This window comes from Calypte anna, chromosome 7 (genome assembly GCF_003957555.1).
Source record: "Calypte anna isolate BGI_N300 chromosome 7, bCalAnn1_v1.p, whole genome shotgun sequence".
In the NCBI taxonomy this organism is placed as follows: Eukaryota; Metazoa; Chordata; class Aves; order Apodiformes; family Trochilidae; genus Calypte; species Calypte anna.
The window spans coordinates 11,515,740-11,534,498 of record NC_044253.1 but is presented as its reverse complement, the minus strand read 5'-3'; the positions used below and the strand labels follow the sequence as shown (position 1 = coordinate 11,534,498).

General features: G+C 38.1%; 1 protein-coding gene across 1 annotated transcript in view; it reads left to right on the top strand.

Annotated features, from left to right (window-relative positions):
- The window catches only part of SLC49A4 (solute carrier family 49 member 4), a 67,796-nt gene that overhangs the window by 2,420 nt on the left and 46,617 nt on the right, over positions 1 to 18,759 (top strand). Inside the window, exon 2 of the mRNA XM_030454006.1 lies at positions 16,244 to 16,337. Within this exon, the coding sequence (XP_030309866.1) occupies positions 16,244 to 16,337 (94 nt within the window). The remainder of the gene's footprint in view (positions 1 to 16,243; positions 16,338 to 18,759) is intronic.

The window sequence follows — 18,759 nt, the reverse complement described above, 5'->3', positions numbered from 1 at the left end:
TTATCTGTCAGTGGAGTTAGTAAAGGAACTGCCTGGATAAAAATGTATTTGTGAAGTGTCAACATGCAGACCTGGCATGTATCTGAAGTATAACACTGTCGATGATGTATATCAAAATCTGAGAGGAGATTCTGCTCTTAAATAGTCCTAAGAGACTATTTACACAGTCAGAGACAGATCTAACTGGGACTGATGGATACATCTGATTTTGTGTTATAATGCTTCAGGTGTAATCCAGAAGTATTTGTCTCTTTGATTTTTAGTTGATCATTGTAGCATATATTTTGAAATACAAATCTCTTTGTATACCAAGCTTCTGTTGTGTTGTTTGTTTCTTATTTCAGTGCTGCTTGTAAGGATTTTGTCACTAGGCTCATGTTCCTGTAGATATTACAGGGATTTTCTCTTTGGTTTTTTTTAATGAAATTAAGGCTGAATCTTCATCAGGAGAGTAGTGATGGTCTTAATATCACTACAGACAAGGCCATGTTTATGAAAAGTATTAATTGAGGGTCTGAGCAGGCTCAACAGGAATAGGCAAAATTTTTTGAAGGGTGTTAACACTGTGTTTTAAGTGGCCTTTGAGGCACTGGAGAAAGCCTTGATTTAGCTGGTATTTCTGTAGGGTGTGTAAATTGAAAGCTAGTTCCTATTTTTTGCTGAGCTCTTATTCTGAAAAATTCATTCATTTTCAGCTGTTTAGCAAGGCTCACATGTCACTACTTCTTTGTAGTGTGAGCGCTCTTCCCCTTCCTGCCTCCCTTTCTCTGGCTTTCTCTGGCTTTCTCCTCCCAGCTTTCTCTGGCTGAATGGAGGCCTCTGCCAGGATGCTTTTCCTCGGGAGCCTGTGGGAGCTTTCCATGCTCTGTGGCTGGCTGCTGGAATAGAGACAGCAGTGGCATCCATAACCAAGTCCTGTTCTGGGATGGGTGCATACTGAAACTCAGGAATTAGGTTTACATGCATCATTTCTGAATATGTGCCATTTCCCAGTAGGTTTGGAAACTCTTTTCCCTAAGTAAAACTTCTGGTGTTTGTCTTGGTTAGCTGGTTTCTTGCTGAGGAAAGGTCCAAAGATGAAGTGTGCCATGGAGCTACATGTGGTTTATCTGTTGCATTTTCTTTAGCAGTAGGATTAGGGAATCCTTGTTTAAATGATAATTACCTTTATAGATTCAATAAGACTGAAATTAAATGGGAAATTACTCCAGTGTGCCATTGCATGGACCCTTGTTGTTTACATGATTAAAATTAGCTGCAGTTTGTCATGTGATGCCAGTGTGTTTATGGATGTTTTGTGCTTTGAGTGTTTCATTTCCTGGGGACTGTTAATATAAGGATACAGAATGGTTAAAATGTTTGTATACCTAACCCAAAATTGAAAGTTTTCACACTTCTATGGATTTCATTCAGTGGAAGTTTTCTATTAGTTAAGTTCATAGTTATAAGGAGAGACCTTGAAATAATATGTCATCAGTCTTCATAATGTTTCCATATAAACAAGAAGAAGCAATAAAGAATGAAATACTTTATGATCATTTACATTAAACAAATTTAATAGAATGGTGATATTTTTAATTCTTTTTTAAATACAGTGAAGAAAGTTCTATATTGAGTTTGAAGAAGTGTGACGTTACTTGTAAAATGTAATCTACTTCTTGGTCCTTTTTTATAAAATGGTATCAGCTTACACTGGTTGCATAGACATTCTTAGTAACTTCATTTTGCTGAAATTAAATTTACATAGCATTGTTATCCTAGTGATGACAGTATGAAGTAGAGAAGAAATTTCCATAATCAGATTTTGGTCTTTAGTGGAGGTTGGCTTGTCTATTGAAACTGTATTTTTACGTGTATGAATAGTTAATCCTTTCCTGAATATCAAACTCTTCACTTCATTTCTCTCTCCTAACTCATGCTTCTCAGTTTTCTTCTCTGAGATATTTAGTAGTTCTTCTTACATTTGGGAATTTTGAGGTTAAATCCTTTAATATGGTCTGACAAAGCAGGCATGAATATGGAGTACGAGTATTGAATCAGGCCTTACTAATATAAAAATGTCTTAACTGTTCTGTGTACAAAATAAACTACATATGGTGGATAAAGATAATTCTGCACAGCAGCTTTCAGGTTTGAAGTTGTTGTTACTTTGTGCTGCATGCATGGAAATACTGGTTTTGCTTTCAGAGGAACTTTTGAGTTCTCTAATGCACATCTGGGCCCACTGGGACAGAAGGGAGATGGCTTCAAGTGAACTTGTTCTCCCCATAGATTTTCATTTAGGAACTGTTTGTGCAATGCCTATGGTTTTATTTTGAGAGATGTGAAGGTAGCTACAGAGAGCAAAGAGGTAGCAGGATATTCTAAAAGTCAGGGAACATGAAAGGTAAAGTGAAGAAAACAGATGGGAAGGACTTACTCCTACGTGTTTCTATTGTGCTTGGCAGCATAGGGTCCTTGTATGTCAGTCAGGCTCTCAGAAAATATGGTAGTAAATATAAATTGGAACACATTACCAAAAACTTAGAAAAATTCCATGGTGACACTCACAAGAATATGCAGAGTTTTTAATGGAAGTATTCATAATTCTGTCATGTCCGACGTGTTCATAAACATGAGGTTTACTTTAACAGAAGGACAAAACTACTGGAGTTATGAACATTTGAAGTCCTAGAGTTTCCACTTTGTGGCAAAGTAACACATTTTCAGCTCATTTTTTGTCATGATCTCGGAAATAGACTTTTCTTATCTCAGATCCGTGACTGTAAGATATGTGGCCAATATTTCAAAATGAGTAATTTGATAATTCATAGGTCAAGTTCAAGCACAAGCCTTAGCTAAAGATGCCAAGGGTAAGATAGCATGAGGCTGTAAATCCTCAATATAATCTGTGAGATAAAGCTAAAATAATTTACACTTAAACACTAGATAAGGTTTATGCAGACATTATGGGTTTGGTAGGTTTGTGCAGCCTACAGCAAAGAAACACTCATGGGAAAACTTACAGGTATGAAAATGTGGGTAGAATAAGAAGGAGACAGTGAGAAAAGTAAGTATGATGTTTCTGGTGCTTGACCCAAACCTGGTGGGATTAGAGAGTGGTCTCATAATAAACAACTGATTCTACCGTTTATCTTAATGGCAAAGGTCTTGGTAACTCCAGCAGGAGAAACAGAAGGTTCTCTTGGAATTAATGAAAGCTAAATGTGAACATAGTGCTTTAGTTATTTTGTTTGTTTGTTTGTTTTTTAAAAAAGGGAGAGAGGAAGAAAATGCCTTGACTCACTTGAAGTGAAAGCTGTAGATATTTAGTGTATAGGCAAGTGATTAATAGACTATAACAAAGTACACCAGTTTTACCCCTGTCTGTTCTTTCCCATCCTGTGAACATACTCTGTTACATGTCTTGTAAGTGATACTGATCCACTCTGATCAAGTTCCATGGAAGGGATTAAATTTCCTAAACTAACAAAACTTGAAAGAGATGAGCTGAAGTATTGTTTTTCATGTGGAAAGATGAAAGAAGCAATTAGAGGGCTGAATATAGGTAAATCCCAATAGAACAGATATTTGATCAGCTTGATTTTGCAAAACTTATTTTGAGTTGCTGGTGTGTGTGTGTTTGCATAGACATGCTTTTCATCCACATCATCTGAAGAAAAAGAAAGACTTAACTTTTGTTCACTTTTGTTGCTTAATTTTAGGTACCGTGGACATGAAAGTCCACAGAGCATTTGTGCAAATGCTTGCAGAAATGAGGACTCACTAGAGAACTGGTTGGCCCATCCTCACTGCAGGCAGACATGCTGCAGATGACCACATGAGATAGACAGAATGATTTGCAACATAGAGGGGTTTAATTAGGATCTGATGAGTTGTGTTAACCTGATGCTGCCATGCATCCTCAGAGCGATACTGCTGTGATTGTAAGCAGCACTGCCCATACCTCCTGGTGGGCCAGGTGGAGTTGTAAGCATCAGTCATGGCTGTAGACAGATATCTTCTTCTGGAGCTCTTCCTGTTAGATGGTATCACCCTAATCTCTGCTTGTATTGTGTTTCCACAGGCATTTCTCTTTATACTGATACCCTTTACACAGTTTCCACACTGTGCACACTTCTTTGCAGCTGCAGCAGTGGTGCTATGACAACTGTTTGAAACACCACCACATAGTGAAAAATATCAGGAAACTGCAAGCTGGATTTAAAACGTTTTTCATGATGGAAAGTAGAATTCTAACATTTACGTGGCCCATGTGAGAATAGCAGTCACCATGTTATCTGAGGGTAACACTATCTCAAAGCTTTTGTGCACTGAGCACACAGGCAGGGTGAGCATGGGCTGTGTAGCTTGCTACTTGTAACTTGCTGTGTAACCTTGATGCTGACAAGTTGATGAATAGGGAAATAATTTACTAGTGTAAATATGATCCCTTACTTTTATTGTGCAGCTGTTAACACAAGCAGAGTTAAAGGATTTAAGCATCCCAGAACTGGGTCAGGACACATCTCCAGCTAAGAATATATTTTGTCAACAGTAGCTTTTAGAAGTTGACTACAGAGAGTATAATACTAGGGCAGCTCTGCACGGGTATCTCTACTGTTGTATGCTCACATGTTTTTACTACTCCTTATAATCTTCTCTTGACCCAAATCCTACTTTGACTGCTTTCTCTTCTCTATCTTCTGACTCACTTGGTGTGTCTCCTTGCTGTTGGGGTTTGCACATCTTATCCTCCAGTTTACCTGTCCCCCACTTCTACTTGTTGAGGAGTGGAAGAGGTTGGATATGAGAAGTTCAGGGCTAAAAGGAATGAGAGCAGTTACGAGAAAAGCCGTTGGATAGGCAAGAAGATTTATAAAGAAAGAGGAGGAGAGGGTGGGACAAGGTAGTAGGTAAAGCAAAGGAGGCGCAGACGCAGAATCAAGAGCTGGAGGGCAGGGAGTGGTGGGGATGACAAAGGTGGAGGAACAAGCTAAGTAGGAGACACAGAGAAAAGGACTCTGAGTGTCTTCCTTTGTGAGCAAGAGGCAGTAGTAACCAGGACTTAGGAAGCCAGCAGCAAATGATGGGGGTGGTGGGTGAGTGTGACCGTTCTGGCTGGTGACTCTCCCCTCCTGGAAAGTCTCATGGAACAAGATAGAAAATGCTAAAATATTGTCATATGGTCCACTTCCTTGCTGCATTTTGAAAACATTTGAATTCTGTCAGTCTCCTTTTAGAAGTTTTTAACAGTTTGGCTACAAATGTGCTACGTAAAGGAAGCTGAGGCTAACTTCTATAACAGAAATGACAGCAATAATTCCACTTGACTTGGGCTTTCAAGTAGCTTTTTATTATGGAAGTAGTGAAGTACTTAAGGTAGCTGTATTGCATTAGTTTTGCTAGCTGTATATTTATACTGTATTTATAATTCTTAGCTATTAGTTTTTATTCTGCTAGCCTGATCTACTCTTTTTTCTCTTTTTGGCCTGTGAAAGCTGAATCTGCTTCCTTTAAAGAAAACGGAGTCTGTTTCCTTTAAAGAATTAATGACATTGTTTATTTTTCCTGTCAGAGAAAACTATATATGAAAAAAAGACCATTTTCCTTTGGCAATGCTGAATTAACGCAGCTTCAGTGATTTCTAAATTCCAGTAACAGCACTACCATAGCACAAACAAAACAAATTCACTATTTTTACTTGACATTGTTTTTAGGAGCTACTTTCATTTTACATTTTAGGACTGAAAACCAAATCTGAAGTGAATGAAAAAATGAGGTTCTTTACTTGTTACTAAAGTTGGGATATTTTCTGCATTGCCAATTTCTACCTTTTTTTTTTTTTTTTTTTTTTTTTTTCTGGTGAGAAATTATAAGAAATGCCCTATTGTAAGAAAGGAGCCATGTAAACCAGTGGTATTTGCTTGTCTTTTCAGAGCTGAAGAAGTAGATAGTTCGTAGCACAGGTCTTGAAACAGTTCCCTGTTGTGAAAATTTGTAGTCTGACATTGCCAAACAAAAATACTGAGCTACAACCCACCCAAAGAGCAGTCAGTGCTGAGATGAGCAGAAGTAAATGTGAGGCACATGATGCTTCAGTAATTGTTAGAATATTTTGCAGTTTTTCTTAAAGAATGTTGTTTTTGTTCTCCCAGAGGCAATCCAGTGTAGCCTCAGCTGAGCAGACCAGTTTCAAGTTTCTTTAAGAATTTTTTTAGTTATAATCTGTGGGCAAGGGAAGTTGTGGCATGCTCTGGCTGTCTCTCACTGGTGACATTCAGAACTATTCCATTCATGCCATCATTTTATTTTTTAATGCTTCTTATGCGCATGTGGCTCTGTAGCTGTGCTGTAACTATAATTATGCTGCAGAACCTTGTGATGAGTGCTCCAACTTCCTCAAAAGCTGCGTATTAAGCTTTCTCATGTTGTAGTAGAGAGGATTTTTAGATTTTTCCTTTTTTTTTTTTTAAAGCTGGAGAACTGTATGACTCGGCCTGAGGGAGCAGTGTGTTTTGAAAATGAGAGGTCTGCTTTTTTGCAAAGTCTACCGATGTTTTTCTGGAATACAAGATGTCAAATAGAACTGCATTTAGAAACTTTTTGTTTTATTTGGTTATTTTTCATGAATGCCATCCATTTTGTATATCTAAGAGAGGTGGAGTTGTTACATTTTAATTGACTGAACAAGTGAACCTAAAGTATTTAACAGGAGCCTTAAAAAATGAAATGGGTTTAGGACCCATTAATGTGCTGCAAAGGGTGATTTTTAGGATGACCTATGTACCCTAAGTAGTGTCTGATGCATTTTAATATTAAAGTAACATTGAAACTGTTCACAGGGAGAAAAATTGAAAGCTTACTCCAGTGACCTTTCCTACAAAGTCATGAGACCTGCACGGATAGTACATGAATGGGAATCTTAAGGCTCTTTTTCCCCCAGCTCACAACAGGGACAGTAAAAGGAGAAACTTTGCACTCAGTGTCCTGCTTAGAAGATGCACTACGCAGTATTTAGTGTGGCTTCCCATCCTTGCTGCATGATTGCTTTGTGGTGCCCTGTCATGGCAAAGCAAAATGCCTCTGTGTTTCTTAAAATGAAGAATTTCATGCACTGTTGGGTGGTGCAAACAAGTACCACAAAGGTAATGACAGAACATCTTTTCTGATAGATGTGTACAAGACAGCTTTTTTTTTTCCTGTCACCACATGTAAGGATTTGTAGTTAGTTATGTGGTAATTACATCTGCTGTGCAGTGAGGGAGACCTTAAAGTGAGTGGGAAGAGAAAAAACCCTAAGCTTTCCATCCCCTTTTCCAGACTGAAAGGGCTGGGGGTTGTCAGCTTTCATCCAGGAATACAACAGCAAGAGTTAGAGCAAAGGCTTGTTATTTTGTAGTTTCTTTCAACTTGTTAATGAACATCCACAATTTAGCTTAAAAATTAATGAAGATCCTGACTGCATTATTAGCTATTTTTGTCAGCTGCTCTGCATCTCTATATTTATACACTAACACACGTGTGCACACACCCATGCCCCATTGCATAGTTTTTCAGTTTATTGGATGACAAAGAGGGATTAAATGACTCACCCAGATCTTCCAGTTTCAGTAAATATTGGACTTGAGAATAGAAAGCAGGCACTTGAGGTGGAGGAAGAAATAACAGTTCTTGCAAGTGTTCATATATTGATTTCACAGGTTTAGTAAGCACTTGGAGACATCTTTTTTTTTTTTAATTGTATCCCAGCACTGCACTGGCCCTATACCTCATTTACTAGCTTTTCCAACACTAATGGTGAAACTGGCTCCTTGTTTCATGACATGACTGTAGCTTGAATAAACAAGGTAGAATAGGGTAAAAGAAAAGTGAAGCAGAAGATAAGTGGCTTGCCCAGTTTCAGAAGGCATGTTGAGAGATGCAGGTCCCACTGCCCCAGGCCAGTGCTCTCTTCTCTCAGAAGCACTCTGAAAGGATTCAGAGAGGTTCATTGCACTTGGATTAGTTGCGGATAAAATGGATGCTCTCTGCAGTAAAATACTGTAGTATGGTATAATATGTCATATATAATAAATATAGTATAATAGTTATAAACAGCTAAAATTATTCCATTTCTCAAGAGTCAAGAAATGTATAAAACTGCTTCTCAAACCAGCATTTTGACCTGAAGGGAAATACCATTGAACTCAGTGCTTTATCTCTCTGTTCAGGCAAAATGTCAGTTTCTGGATTGATAAGCAGAATTTACAACATTGTAGAAACTTGTGATGCAGATTTTTAATCTGTATCTTTTGCCATTGTTTTTCCCTTTTTGATACTAAACTGTTAGGATGCTTCAAAATCCTTAGCTGACTTTTAAGGAAACTTCAAAACCTGTATATACCTTTTTATATATCAAAAAGCTCAGATTAAGTCTTTTCAGCTCTTAAAATCAAGACTACTTTGTTTACAGAACCAAACTTTTAAACTGCTGCACAAACTCTGAAATACTTGCTTTGTATTTGCAGGTACAATCTGCCAGCAGCCATGGCTAAATCCATGTTAGTGGAGCTAACTCTGTAAGACACCATAGAAGACCTTGTGGTCATGAAGTCTGTAACAGCTAAGCTTAGTGGAGTAAAGAGTTGGAGAATTAAGCTATACTTTCCTTGACATCTTTTTGGACTTTTTGTGCTTGCCCAATATGCTGAGATGGATGAGTCTGCTGATCAGATTATTTTGACCTAATTGGTGCAATGAGACGAGTACACTGCCATGCTCTTGACATGGTTGTGATAGCTTGGTCTTCCTCCTAACAGGTGCACTCAAATTCTTGTAAAAGAATTAATTAAAATATACTTTAGTCAATGTTAAGGCAAAAAAAACCCAAACCAACCAACCAACCAACACCCCTCCTGACTCCCAGAGCAGAAGAAGAGTATCTATGATACAAACAAGAAGTGAGCAGAGCAGATACAGTGTGCATACACAGGTATCTTATTTCTATCTTGTTTCTATCTATGTTGTCAGGATGCATGTAGAGACAGATGCAGCAGCTCAGGAATTCTGGGGTGGTTGTGTGGTTGAATAATAATTCCCAAATGCATTATATTTGGCTTTGATTCTCACAATTATATCCTAGCAGCCTCTGTATTTGTTTTAGCCATTACATTTGTGCAGTCATTTCCCTGCAGATGACTGACATCTTCCTGAAACACTTGGCTAGCTAAACTTTGTTTTGAGGCTTTTATTCTTTGGGAGGATTTTTTTCAAGATTCCTAACTCACCTCAAAATTTAAGAGTGATGTTTTTCTTACAAGGACTTGTGACATTTCCACAGACAGTGCATGTTTTTAATCTGAGTAATACTGAAAAAAAGGACTGCTGGGGATGAGTGTTGGCCCTGGTATTTTCAGTTGTGTATGCAGTTTTGCTGTGTCTGTCCAACAAGTGCTAGAAGGAGAAATTACCTTTGGGTCAGATCTGATCCCTGACACCATTCTTCCTTCCTTATTTGTCCAGGGCTTCCCTGTGGGTTCCCCCTGTATTTCTGGTGGTGGCAGTTCTGGGATATTGGCCCTTCTGAGTTTCTGACTCTTATTAGAAAGTCTGTATCAAAACACAATTATTTTCCTTGAAGCTGCTGTATTTATACCTACAAAGTTGGTTTTCTTGAATTTAAATTTTACAAATAAAGTAATTAATGAGAAATTTCAAACTCCTCCTGATAGCCTGATAGTACTAACTGGGCAGCTATTGCTGATATTCTGTTACAGCAGCTCTTAAAATTAGAAAGAGAAAATTCCCTTCTGAAGATCATAACCTCTTTCATCTACATTTCAGGTGATTTCTAGTACAGACTTTGCCTGGGGATCTCAATGTGCCTCCTGTTCATGTCAGACAGAAATTGGAGCACAGTGGAGTCTCATGGAATCTGCCATTGCCATGTAATCCTCCACTGAGGGGTAAAAATGGACTGTGTTGTAGGATCCATGCAGGAAAAGGCTTACTTCTGTCCTACATGAGACTTGGCGTTGAAATGTAGGTTTGAGTCTGATTTGAATCAGGTCCTATAAGATAGAGCTTGTTTCATATTATTTGATGCCAGATGGATGCTGTCGGCTGACTTGCAGAATGCTTAAATGAAGTCATTAGGAGCTTGCTTTGTTTTCAATCAGAAAGAAAAAAAATACTTAAGTCCTAAACCTTTTCAATTGAAATTTACATGCTATTTTGGCACTGCCACATAGAGCCAAGGGAAAGAATGATAACACTTGGCTTCAGTTTGTTTTAAAAACACAACTTATGAAAGACAGAGCAGTAACAGAAGCGTCAGAATCATGTAGCCAGAGAGAAAGGGAAATCCTGGTTGTGCTTAATAGCACCCCATGACATCGTGGCTGTCAAACTAGGAGTAATTTTTGATTTATGACCTGGTACTTAATCTCTCTTGCATGCAGCCTTTGTATTTGGTTCCCAGTTTTTCTTGCTTCCAACTGTAGTTGATGCTATTCTTGATAACATATTTATTCTCCATTGAATTTACAAACACAATTTATGCTCCTCTGCAATCAAGTGCTTTTGTGGAATCCGAGGCAGGCCCCATACACTGATTTTTTCAAGTTGGTTCCATGTGTTAGCAGAATGATCAGGGCTGCATCTCATTCTTACATCAGTGAGAAGGTTCTTTTCTTTTGAGAATGGCATTGGCTGATTCAGGGATGCTTCTTCTGATTGTTGCTTATCCTCCTAAATGATATTAGTCAATTTTGCAAAGTGCAGGCACAGCAGAAGTTTTACTCACTGTGTTCAGTAGAAAGCTAGCATACATTTTTGATAATTTGATAATGACAAAGATAACTGATCTTGTGAGAGTAAATGGCACAGCTATTAGTATAATATTGCTGGGATTTACAAAGAAATACAAAGATACCTGGAGCAATGGGTAATGATGAAGCAGGGACTATGTCCAAAGATTTCAGTGTTTCCTGATAAAGTGAGATTTTTAATGAAGCTTTTGTTTTATTGTGGATAAATTGTAAAGGCACACATTAACTTGAAAGAGTAACACAGACCTGTCCTACAAAATTGAGAATTGGTATCCAGAGAATAAATCTATTTCAAAAGGGTACTTGGACAATAAGGAGGGTATCTAGACAACACACAAAAACAGTTCTAGGCCTGAAGAAAAATTGTGATGGACTTGGAGCCCTGTGCTTTGCTTACTGAAACCAAAGGTAAAGGTTTGTTTTTGTAGGTTAAATGCATAGAAAGAAAAATGCTAAAGCCTGTGTTTTTTGTCAAGACAGGTAAAACAAGAACTTATTTGAAAACTCCATTTGCTTTAAATTGGAAGGAAAATCACAGTATAACAGTGAATTGTTGGAGTGGCTGTTAAGATTAGGGAGTGTTTCATTTCCTGGTATGTGCCCATCAAGGCAGGACTTTATTTTTTTATTTTCTTTTTTAGCTAGGTATTGTTTAGTCAAAATAATAGTAGCGTAGTTATGCAAATGTTCTCTTAGTTCAACATTAGAAGAGACCACTCGTGCCTCCAGCCTGGTCTTCAAAAACTGTGAGCATGTGTGCAAGCTGATAACACTCATTTCTAATTGGAGCCTTGTTGTATTCTGTAATTGTGAGGACTGATTTTAGTATCTTCAGCTGAAGGAAGGAAAACCCTCAAGTGTTAGTACATCCCAGAACATGGTGTGTGAGCTACCTGAAGGGAATCCACTGCTGCCCTGCCAGGCAGAGAGCTGAATCCAGCAGCTTTTCCCATGGCCAGACTTCCATTAATCTCAGCAGAAAGGTAAAAAGTGTCCCTTCTGTACATCCAGCTGGAATTTCCTCCCTCAAGCTAGGTGCTTCAAAAGGAGAGGAAAAGACAAACCCACACAGTATCTGGCATGTATGTGATGCTCTGAACTAGAATGATGTTGCCCTCTGTGGGTCTGTAGCAGCAGAAGGAAGCTGGGTGCTGCCCTATGAGGGATGCTCAGGGTGTGTTCCCACCCACCAGACAGCAGAAGTAGAAACTTCCACTTCTTGACAGGAAGACAATTTTTACCTGAATGTGTGTTTTGTGAGAGTAAGGATTTGTTTTTACATTCTGTCAGTCACCTGTTTTATGATGTTTTATCATAACGAGTGGCTGACAGGTGAGAGAAGACCCAGTCTTACTTCTCTAGAGCTTACAAAAGCATTAAGCAGTTGTTAATAGTGTTCTCTTTCTGAATGACAGAGTGATAATACATAAATAGTTGGAATGAGGAGTTCATTGTGACTGTAGAATATCTTCTATTAAATTTCTTCCTAAGCTGGGCATAATAAATCACTTAACTGGGTTACAAGTCAGTAATGGAGTGTTTGTGAGAGGAAAGAATTTTCTTTTCATGTACTTTAAGAATTATCTTGAAAGTTAAGGCATGCTGGAGGAGTGTTAGGGGATGCAACACCCATGTCTGGATGCTACACCTTGATGTTATGGTGGGGATGGGGGACCTGAAGAGCAGCTGGGTGCCACCAATGGCTGCTGCCTCCCATGCTGATTTGAGACTGTGTTGCGTCTGTTGGGTTTTATTTCTTTTCTGAGTTGTGCTGTGGGTGGTGGGCCCTGGGTTCATCACACTGTGCATTGCTGTAGCCACTGCTTTCCTAGCAGTGAGAAAAGGAAACTAGTGGGCCAGCCCAGCAATGTCTCAGGAGCCAGATCTGGTCAACATATCCTGCCAAAATAGGTAACTGTTAAGGTTTATTAATACAGCACCATCCTGGCTGGGTTAAAAGTCTGTGTTTAGCCAAGAGAGTTAAGAGGATTTTGGGCTGAGAGTTTGTGTGCAATCTCTAATAGTGGCAGGAGCTTGGGGGCAGTTGTTTTGTAAAGAAACAAAAACCAGAAAATGCAGTGTGGGGTGCTGAAGTTGTAAAGCAGACTGTGTTATTAGCTGCAGGAGAGTTAAAACAACATCAACTGATTCACTCATAAATGACAATGACTTTTTATTACTGACTCAATTTATGCTGCCAAATCAGTGACATTTGGCCACTCTGATCATGGCCACACTATGCTCAACATTCAGTGCAACCTGTGGGGCCCAGAAACCTCTGCCAAAAGTGCATGGGGATGAGCAGCTAATGAGAAAGGCTTCAAAGAATAGAAAGCTTCCTCCATTGGCAGAAAATCTCTTTAAAAGAGTTTCTTCTTTTTCCAGTCATATGTCAGAAACCTCTCATAGAAAGGGACTGGAAACTGGATGATGGATTTTGAGACGCTGTAGCCCCCACCATCATGTACTGATTGCATTACAGACTAAAATTAATGAAGTTGATTCCACCTACTCACAATCTTGGTTGTGTGAGGTACTTAGATCTTTTAAAAGAGAAATAATTTCTTGCAGGGGTCACAGGCTTTTTGTCAGACTTGGTTGGATACTTTGGGTTATTGTCCCCATGAGATGCATGCTGCTATCTGAAACACTCTGAGCTGTACCTCCTGTAGTAATACAAGATGTCCAGTTCAGATTAAGGGCCACTGCAATGTTCAAAGCAAAAATACTTAAATGATTGTAAAAATATCATTAAAGACAAATTTCTGACAAAGGTGAAATGGAGGATGGATTTTAAGAGTTAAAATGTAAAGCAAAATAAAAAGGGAAGGTGCTAGAAGGTTAGAATATAATTAGGAAAGAAAATGTCTGATATGCTGCCTGCCTGACAGTCTTGTGCCTGTTCACTTTGGTGTCATAATTTTCAACATACAGCCCTAACCAAAGCATTTTTAGGGGTGTATGTACTTGTTTATGTGGGAAAAAGAAAAAGCCAAAGAATAACCTGTGTGATCAAAACATTTAGAAGAGGTACATTACAGTGTATAACATTCAAGATGAGGACTTAAAAGAATGTTTGGGAAGATCAAACATACTTCATTGTGAGGATTAAACTGAGAATTTTGTTTTAAAATTACCCAGTATGTAAGGTTGAGATTACAGATAAAACAAGAATTAGGGGTGGTCCAATTTATTTTTCACTGAATCATGTGAGCTTTTTCTTTGGAAATTTTTTTTTCAAATTTTAAAGAGTTCCCACACCAGAAAACACAAACCAAGAAAAAGTTTTAAAATAAAAAATAAAATAATAGTGTTGTTGGTTTTGGTTTGGTTTTGGTTTTGGTTTTTTTTTTTTTTTTTTTGGGAAACACTTTTCATATGTTCTGTGGTCATTTATACAGAAGTTTCTAGTTTACTACTGTGCCCTGGGCTTGCACCTGGCCTCTGCTTCTGGGGTGCCCTGAGAGCAGGACCTTCAGGGTCTCAGTCTGTCTCTGTCCTTGTGTCTTCTGAAAGGCAGAACGTGCTGTGTTTGTGAATCATAATTCAGAAAGACCACGGTTTTTGTGGAGTATGTGAAGGTGATATATAAATTACTAAAGAGTTCCCGAAACATTGCAGCAGCATTTCCAAATGGAAAACTTGAGATTTTTTCAGTTAAAAGACCTATGTTTCAATTTGCTGTCAGTAAATTCTAATACTTATTGTGTACAAGTTCTCATTATGCCCAAAATCAATGCTAACAAAGATTCATTTCCCAGGCTAAAAGACAAAAGCATCACATATGCAATCCTAATACAAATAATTGCCCCCCAGTGTGTGCAGTATGGTAATACTGGGTTAATCAAGCCATGTGAGGGCTGACGTGGTGGCCCAGCAAACATGAAGAACAACAAGATTTTGAACAGCTGTATTATTCAGACATTTAGTTATGGCTCTCTGAACACACACACACACTTGAAAAACCAGTTTAACAGCAACATGTACTGGTTGGCTGCAGAGTCAAGCAAGTTAATTTTGGGCGGGCACTGGAAATGCTTTAAGGAAACAAATATTCTTGGCTGATGATGATACTTCTTCAGGGCATCAGGGATGTGAGGTGTCCTTCAGAGTCTCAGGACTGTGGGTTGCACTCATCTTGTTAATGACTGAGCCATGCCAAAAGAAGTCATGCTTCCATTTCAGGAAAGCTGTAGCATCAACTCCTTTTTTTTTTTTTTTTTTCTTGGGCTCTGTTGATTGAGAGGACCCCTCTTTGGCTGTGCAGTGTGCAGCTCAAGGGGTTGCATACCCATGGGTGAGATTCAGTGAAAGTTGTTTCAGTAAGAGCAAAGAGATGTCTTGTTCTCTAAAATTACATTTTGGTAACATACCCCCTTAAAATTCACAGGGAGATAAAATACTAATGTGACTGCTGGTTGAATGGTGCTGATTACAGGAGTCATTAGCGTGGAACTCTTTTCTGAAAATTGCAAGTTTATAATCAAAATTGTTTGTTTGTTAGGTGAATTATCATAGGGACTTGTGCTTTTTCTGTCTGTGTTTTGGGTAGTTGTTAGTTTCACCTAAATGTTGGATATACTCTGTGTTGGTCTCATGTAATTGTTTTTATGTTCTGCTACAACATGGAAGCCCTTTAGTTTCTATTTGCTGCTGTGACATTGTTTGGAGTTTCACAACGAAAAAATACAGACTGTATCAAGCAGTTTTTAATTGTGCATATTTATAATTTTGGTGTTTTACAAGATTCTGGAGGTTAAGCCCTGCAGCTGTCACCATTCTCTTTCTGTTTGCTGCTGATGGAAGGACCTTAACAGCAGCAAGAAATTTTGTTCAAGAAATCAGTCAATTGTAGCTTTCTTTTCTAATGTGTTATATTTACAACCTCTGACAATTTGAGCTGAGCACAGCAAAAACCTGGCCTAATTGCAAGGACTGCAAAAAAATACTTAGACTTTTTTCCCCTGAATAAATGGTTCTTTCTTCTGAATGAAATGTGTATCTTCATTACGAAAGAACACAGTAACAGCTCAATGTCTGTGCTCATTAAGTGGTTGGAAAAGAGTCTGCAAGTCCAATTTTTCTTTGGCTTTACCTAGATTTCCGCTCACACACTGGAGCATGTTCCGTGATGCTTTTAATTCTAAAGGGAACGTTGTACATTTTGGTGGTACTTTTATTATCTCTCTTCACTTCCAAGAATGTCTCTAAGATTTTGGGTACTGTGTGAGTGTGCCAAGAGTAAGTCTTTGTAATTCTGGAGTGTAAGTATAGGAAATAGCGTAGGATTTCATGATGTATCTGTAAGTCATAGCTGTACCCAAGTTATTGTGGCATGAAAGAAATATGCATTACTTCTGTGAGACTTCATGTAAACATATATATATTTAGGCAACGCTTTCTTAGAAAATTGCTGACATAACTTGTAAGATGCTGTTCTTCTTTGATCTTAGGTCTGAGAGTAACTGTGTTACTAACATCATCCCTCATGGTATTGGGAGCTGGCCTGAGATGCGTTCCAGTTTCAGACCCAGAAATCAGGAAGAAGTAAGTGAATTTGTTATCTTAAATATACATATTTTGTTCTTTCTGTTAAAGTAATTTTTGCTGCCACTGCAAAGAAATATTGGTACAAATTTTCTGTATGAATTTGATACACCAAATGTGTGGACATGGATACAACTATCGTGGATTATGCTTCTTTGCTTCTTACATAGATTTTTTCTAGTTCTACATATGAAGATCAGAAAGCCCTTTACAAACTTGATTTAATTAAGCCTCACCCCATCCTACATAACTAACACAAATCTGCTTTGCAAATAAGGCAGCAGAAATGTAGAGAGGTTCAGAAACTGGCCTAAGATCACAGAGGGAACCATGCCACAAACAAAAAAAAAATCCATCATGTGTATGCAAATATTAAATAATTAGTTCATGTTTCTCATACTGGATGTACAGGATTGTGCAGTGCAACAGATGAATTTACACAAAATGGCCTTTTTCATGCAGTCCTTTCCAGTCTGCATTCTGAAGTGCTTTCTCTGTGGTTGAAATGTGCTTTCTGTATACATACAATTTAAGAGTTTGTGATAGAGACAGATACTTTCCTAAAAATCATACAATCCAAACAAAGTGTTCTGTCAATGTATCTAGAACCTGGGAACTGGCAGTAAGTGCAGTTACAGGCAGAGAATATGGGTCACTTCACTTAAGTTTCTGTTGCTTCTTAATGCTGAAGGAGGAAGGACTACAGGCAAAACTATATATTTTCTGCTTCTTTAAAAGCAGTAGTTGCACCAGCTCTTCCCTAGTTATGCTTGCACAATATGTAAACACTAATAAAAGAACTTCGTTATAAAAGGCTTTTATTTGTTTTGGTTCCCTCCACACCCCTTGAATTCTAGTCAGGCAATCCTTCTATTATTTCAGCAATTTTTTTTCCCTTTTTTTCCTTTTTTTTTTTTTCCTTTTTTTTTTTTTTCCTTTTTGCCTTTTTTTCCCTGGGTTTTGGGGTTTTTTTCCTTTTTTTCCCCCCTTAGTATTGCTTATCTGAATATCATCTTGGAAACCTTCAAGTTGAGAAAGAAAACATTTGGTGTGAAGCAGAAGGCAGATGGCTGGGTTTAATAGTTTAGTAGGGGGTCGAATTTCAGCCAAGGTGCACCTGATGTTAGGTTCACTTCAATGTGGTGTCCTCATTGTACCCTGGTTTTATCTTTCCTCAGGATGCCAAAGAATGCTCAACATCAAGTTCCTCCATTCTGACCAGTCTTTGATTAAATAAATCTACAGGTCTTCTAAATGGGCTAGATGGCTTAAATGCAAGGAAGTGTGATGTCTCATGTAGCTTCTAATTTATGATTTATGCCAAAAGATTTGTTCTGCCCTAGGCTTTACTGAAGCAAGGATGCAGACTCTAAGAACCTAAAAGGAGATTCCCAAATGAAATTCAGATGTGAGGTATTATTTGGGGAGAGGGAAGGAGAGTTTCCACCTGGTCTGATCACCATTAAACAAGGTTTTCCAGTGTGACTGCAGCGAGGAGACCTAGGAGAACAATGAAATACATGCCTAACAAAGAAACATTTAAAAAACAGCTTCATCAGCTTAGGTAAAGAAGGGCAGTGGACTGTGTAGAGTCTGACAAGATGTATAAAATATGACAATACATTTTACTGAAAACTATATAAGAAGGAAAGAAAAAAAGGGGAGAAAAAAAAAAAAAGCATGAGCAGAATCCTAATGGCGTAATCCTCAGCTGAGACTAATAGAGTTGCTTAGTTAGCTTATCCAAAAAAAACCCAAAACCAAACAACAAAACAAAAAACCTAACAGGAAATATTTGAAGAATTTGAGCTCAATATAAAAAAGTCTGCAGAAAATTTATAATGGCTACCTGTGTGAAGCAAAAGGATGGTTTACAGTGAAAATTTCTTGAGGTTGTAAATGTAGACACTGTGATGTTATACCAGGTAACTTGCATTGTTTTGAGGGTTAGGACTGAAGGTCAGTTTTCATCAATTGCTTGAAACGTGATGCCAAATAAAACAATATTTTTGAGATGAGCATTGCAGCTTAATGCATTAGCAACAACTGGCTGAGCACTAAACTATGCACTTATTTTGAATGTGTATTTGCATTAATATGACAATTTGAACATTACAGAGCCAGTCAGATGAACAAGAACACACACCAGCTAATACTGGATATAGCATTCCAGAAGCCAGTGTAACTGGAATTTCTTTAAAATCTTCTGCATGTTTTGTAGTTTGTTTCTTCATTTCCTGGGTAAGCTGCAGTAATACAGTGAAGGATTTCCATGGGACAGTTATGTCAGAGTTTATACATAAAATTGGAAGAATGTCCATGAGATTTGTGAGGTTTAGAGGTTTTCTTTTCCACTTTGTAGCTGTCTCTGCTCCCAAAGCTCTTGTAATTTAACATTAGGGACAACTACTAAAGCCCATTG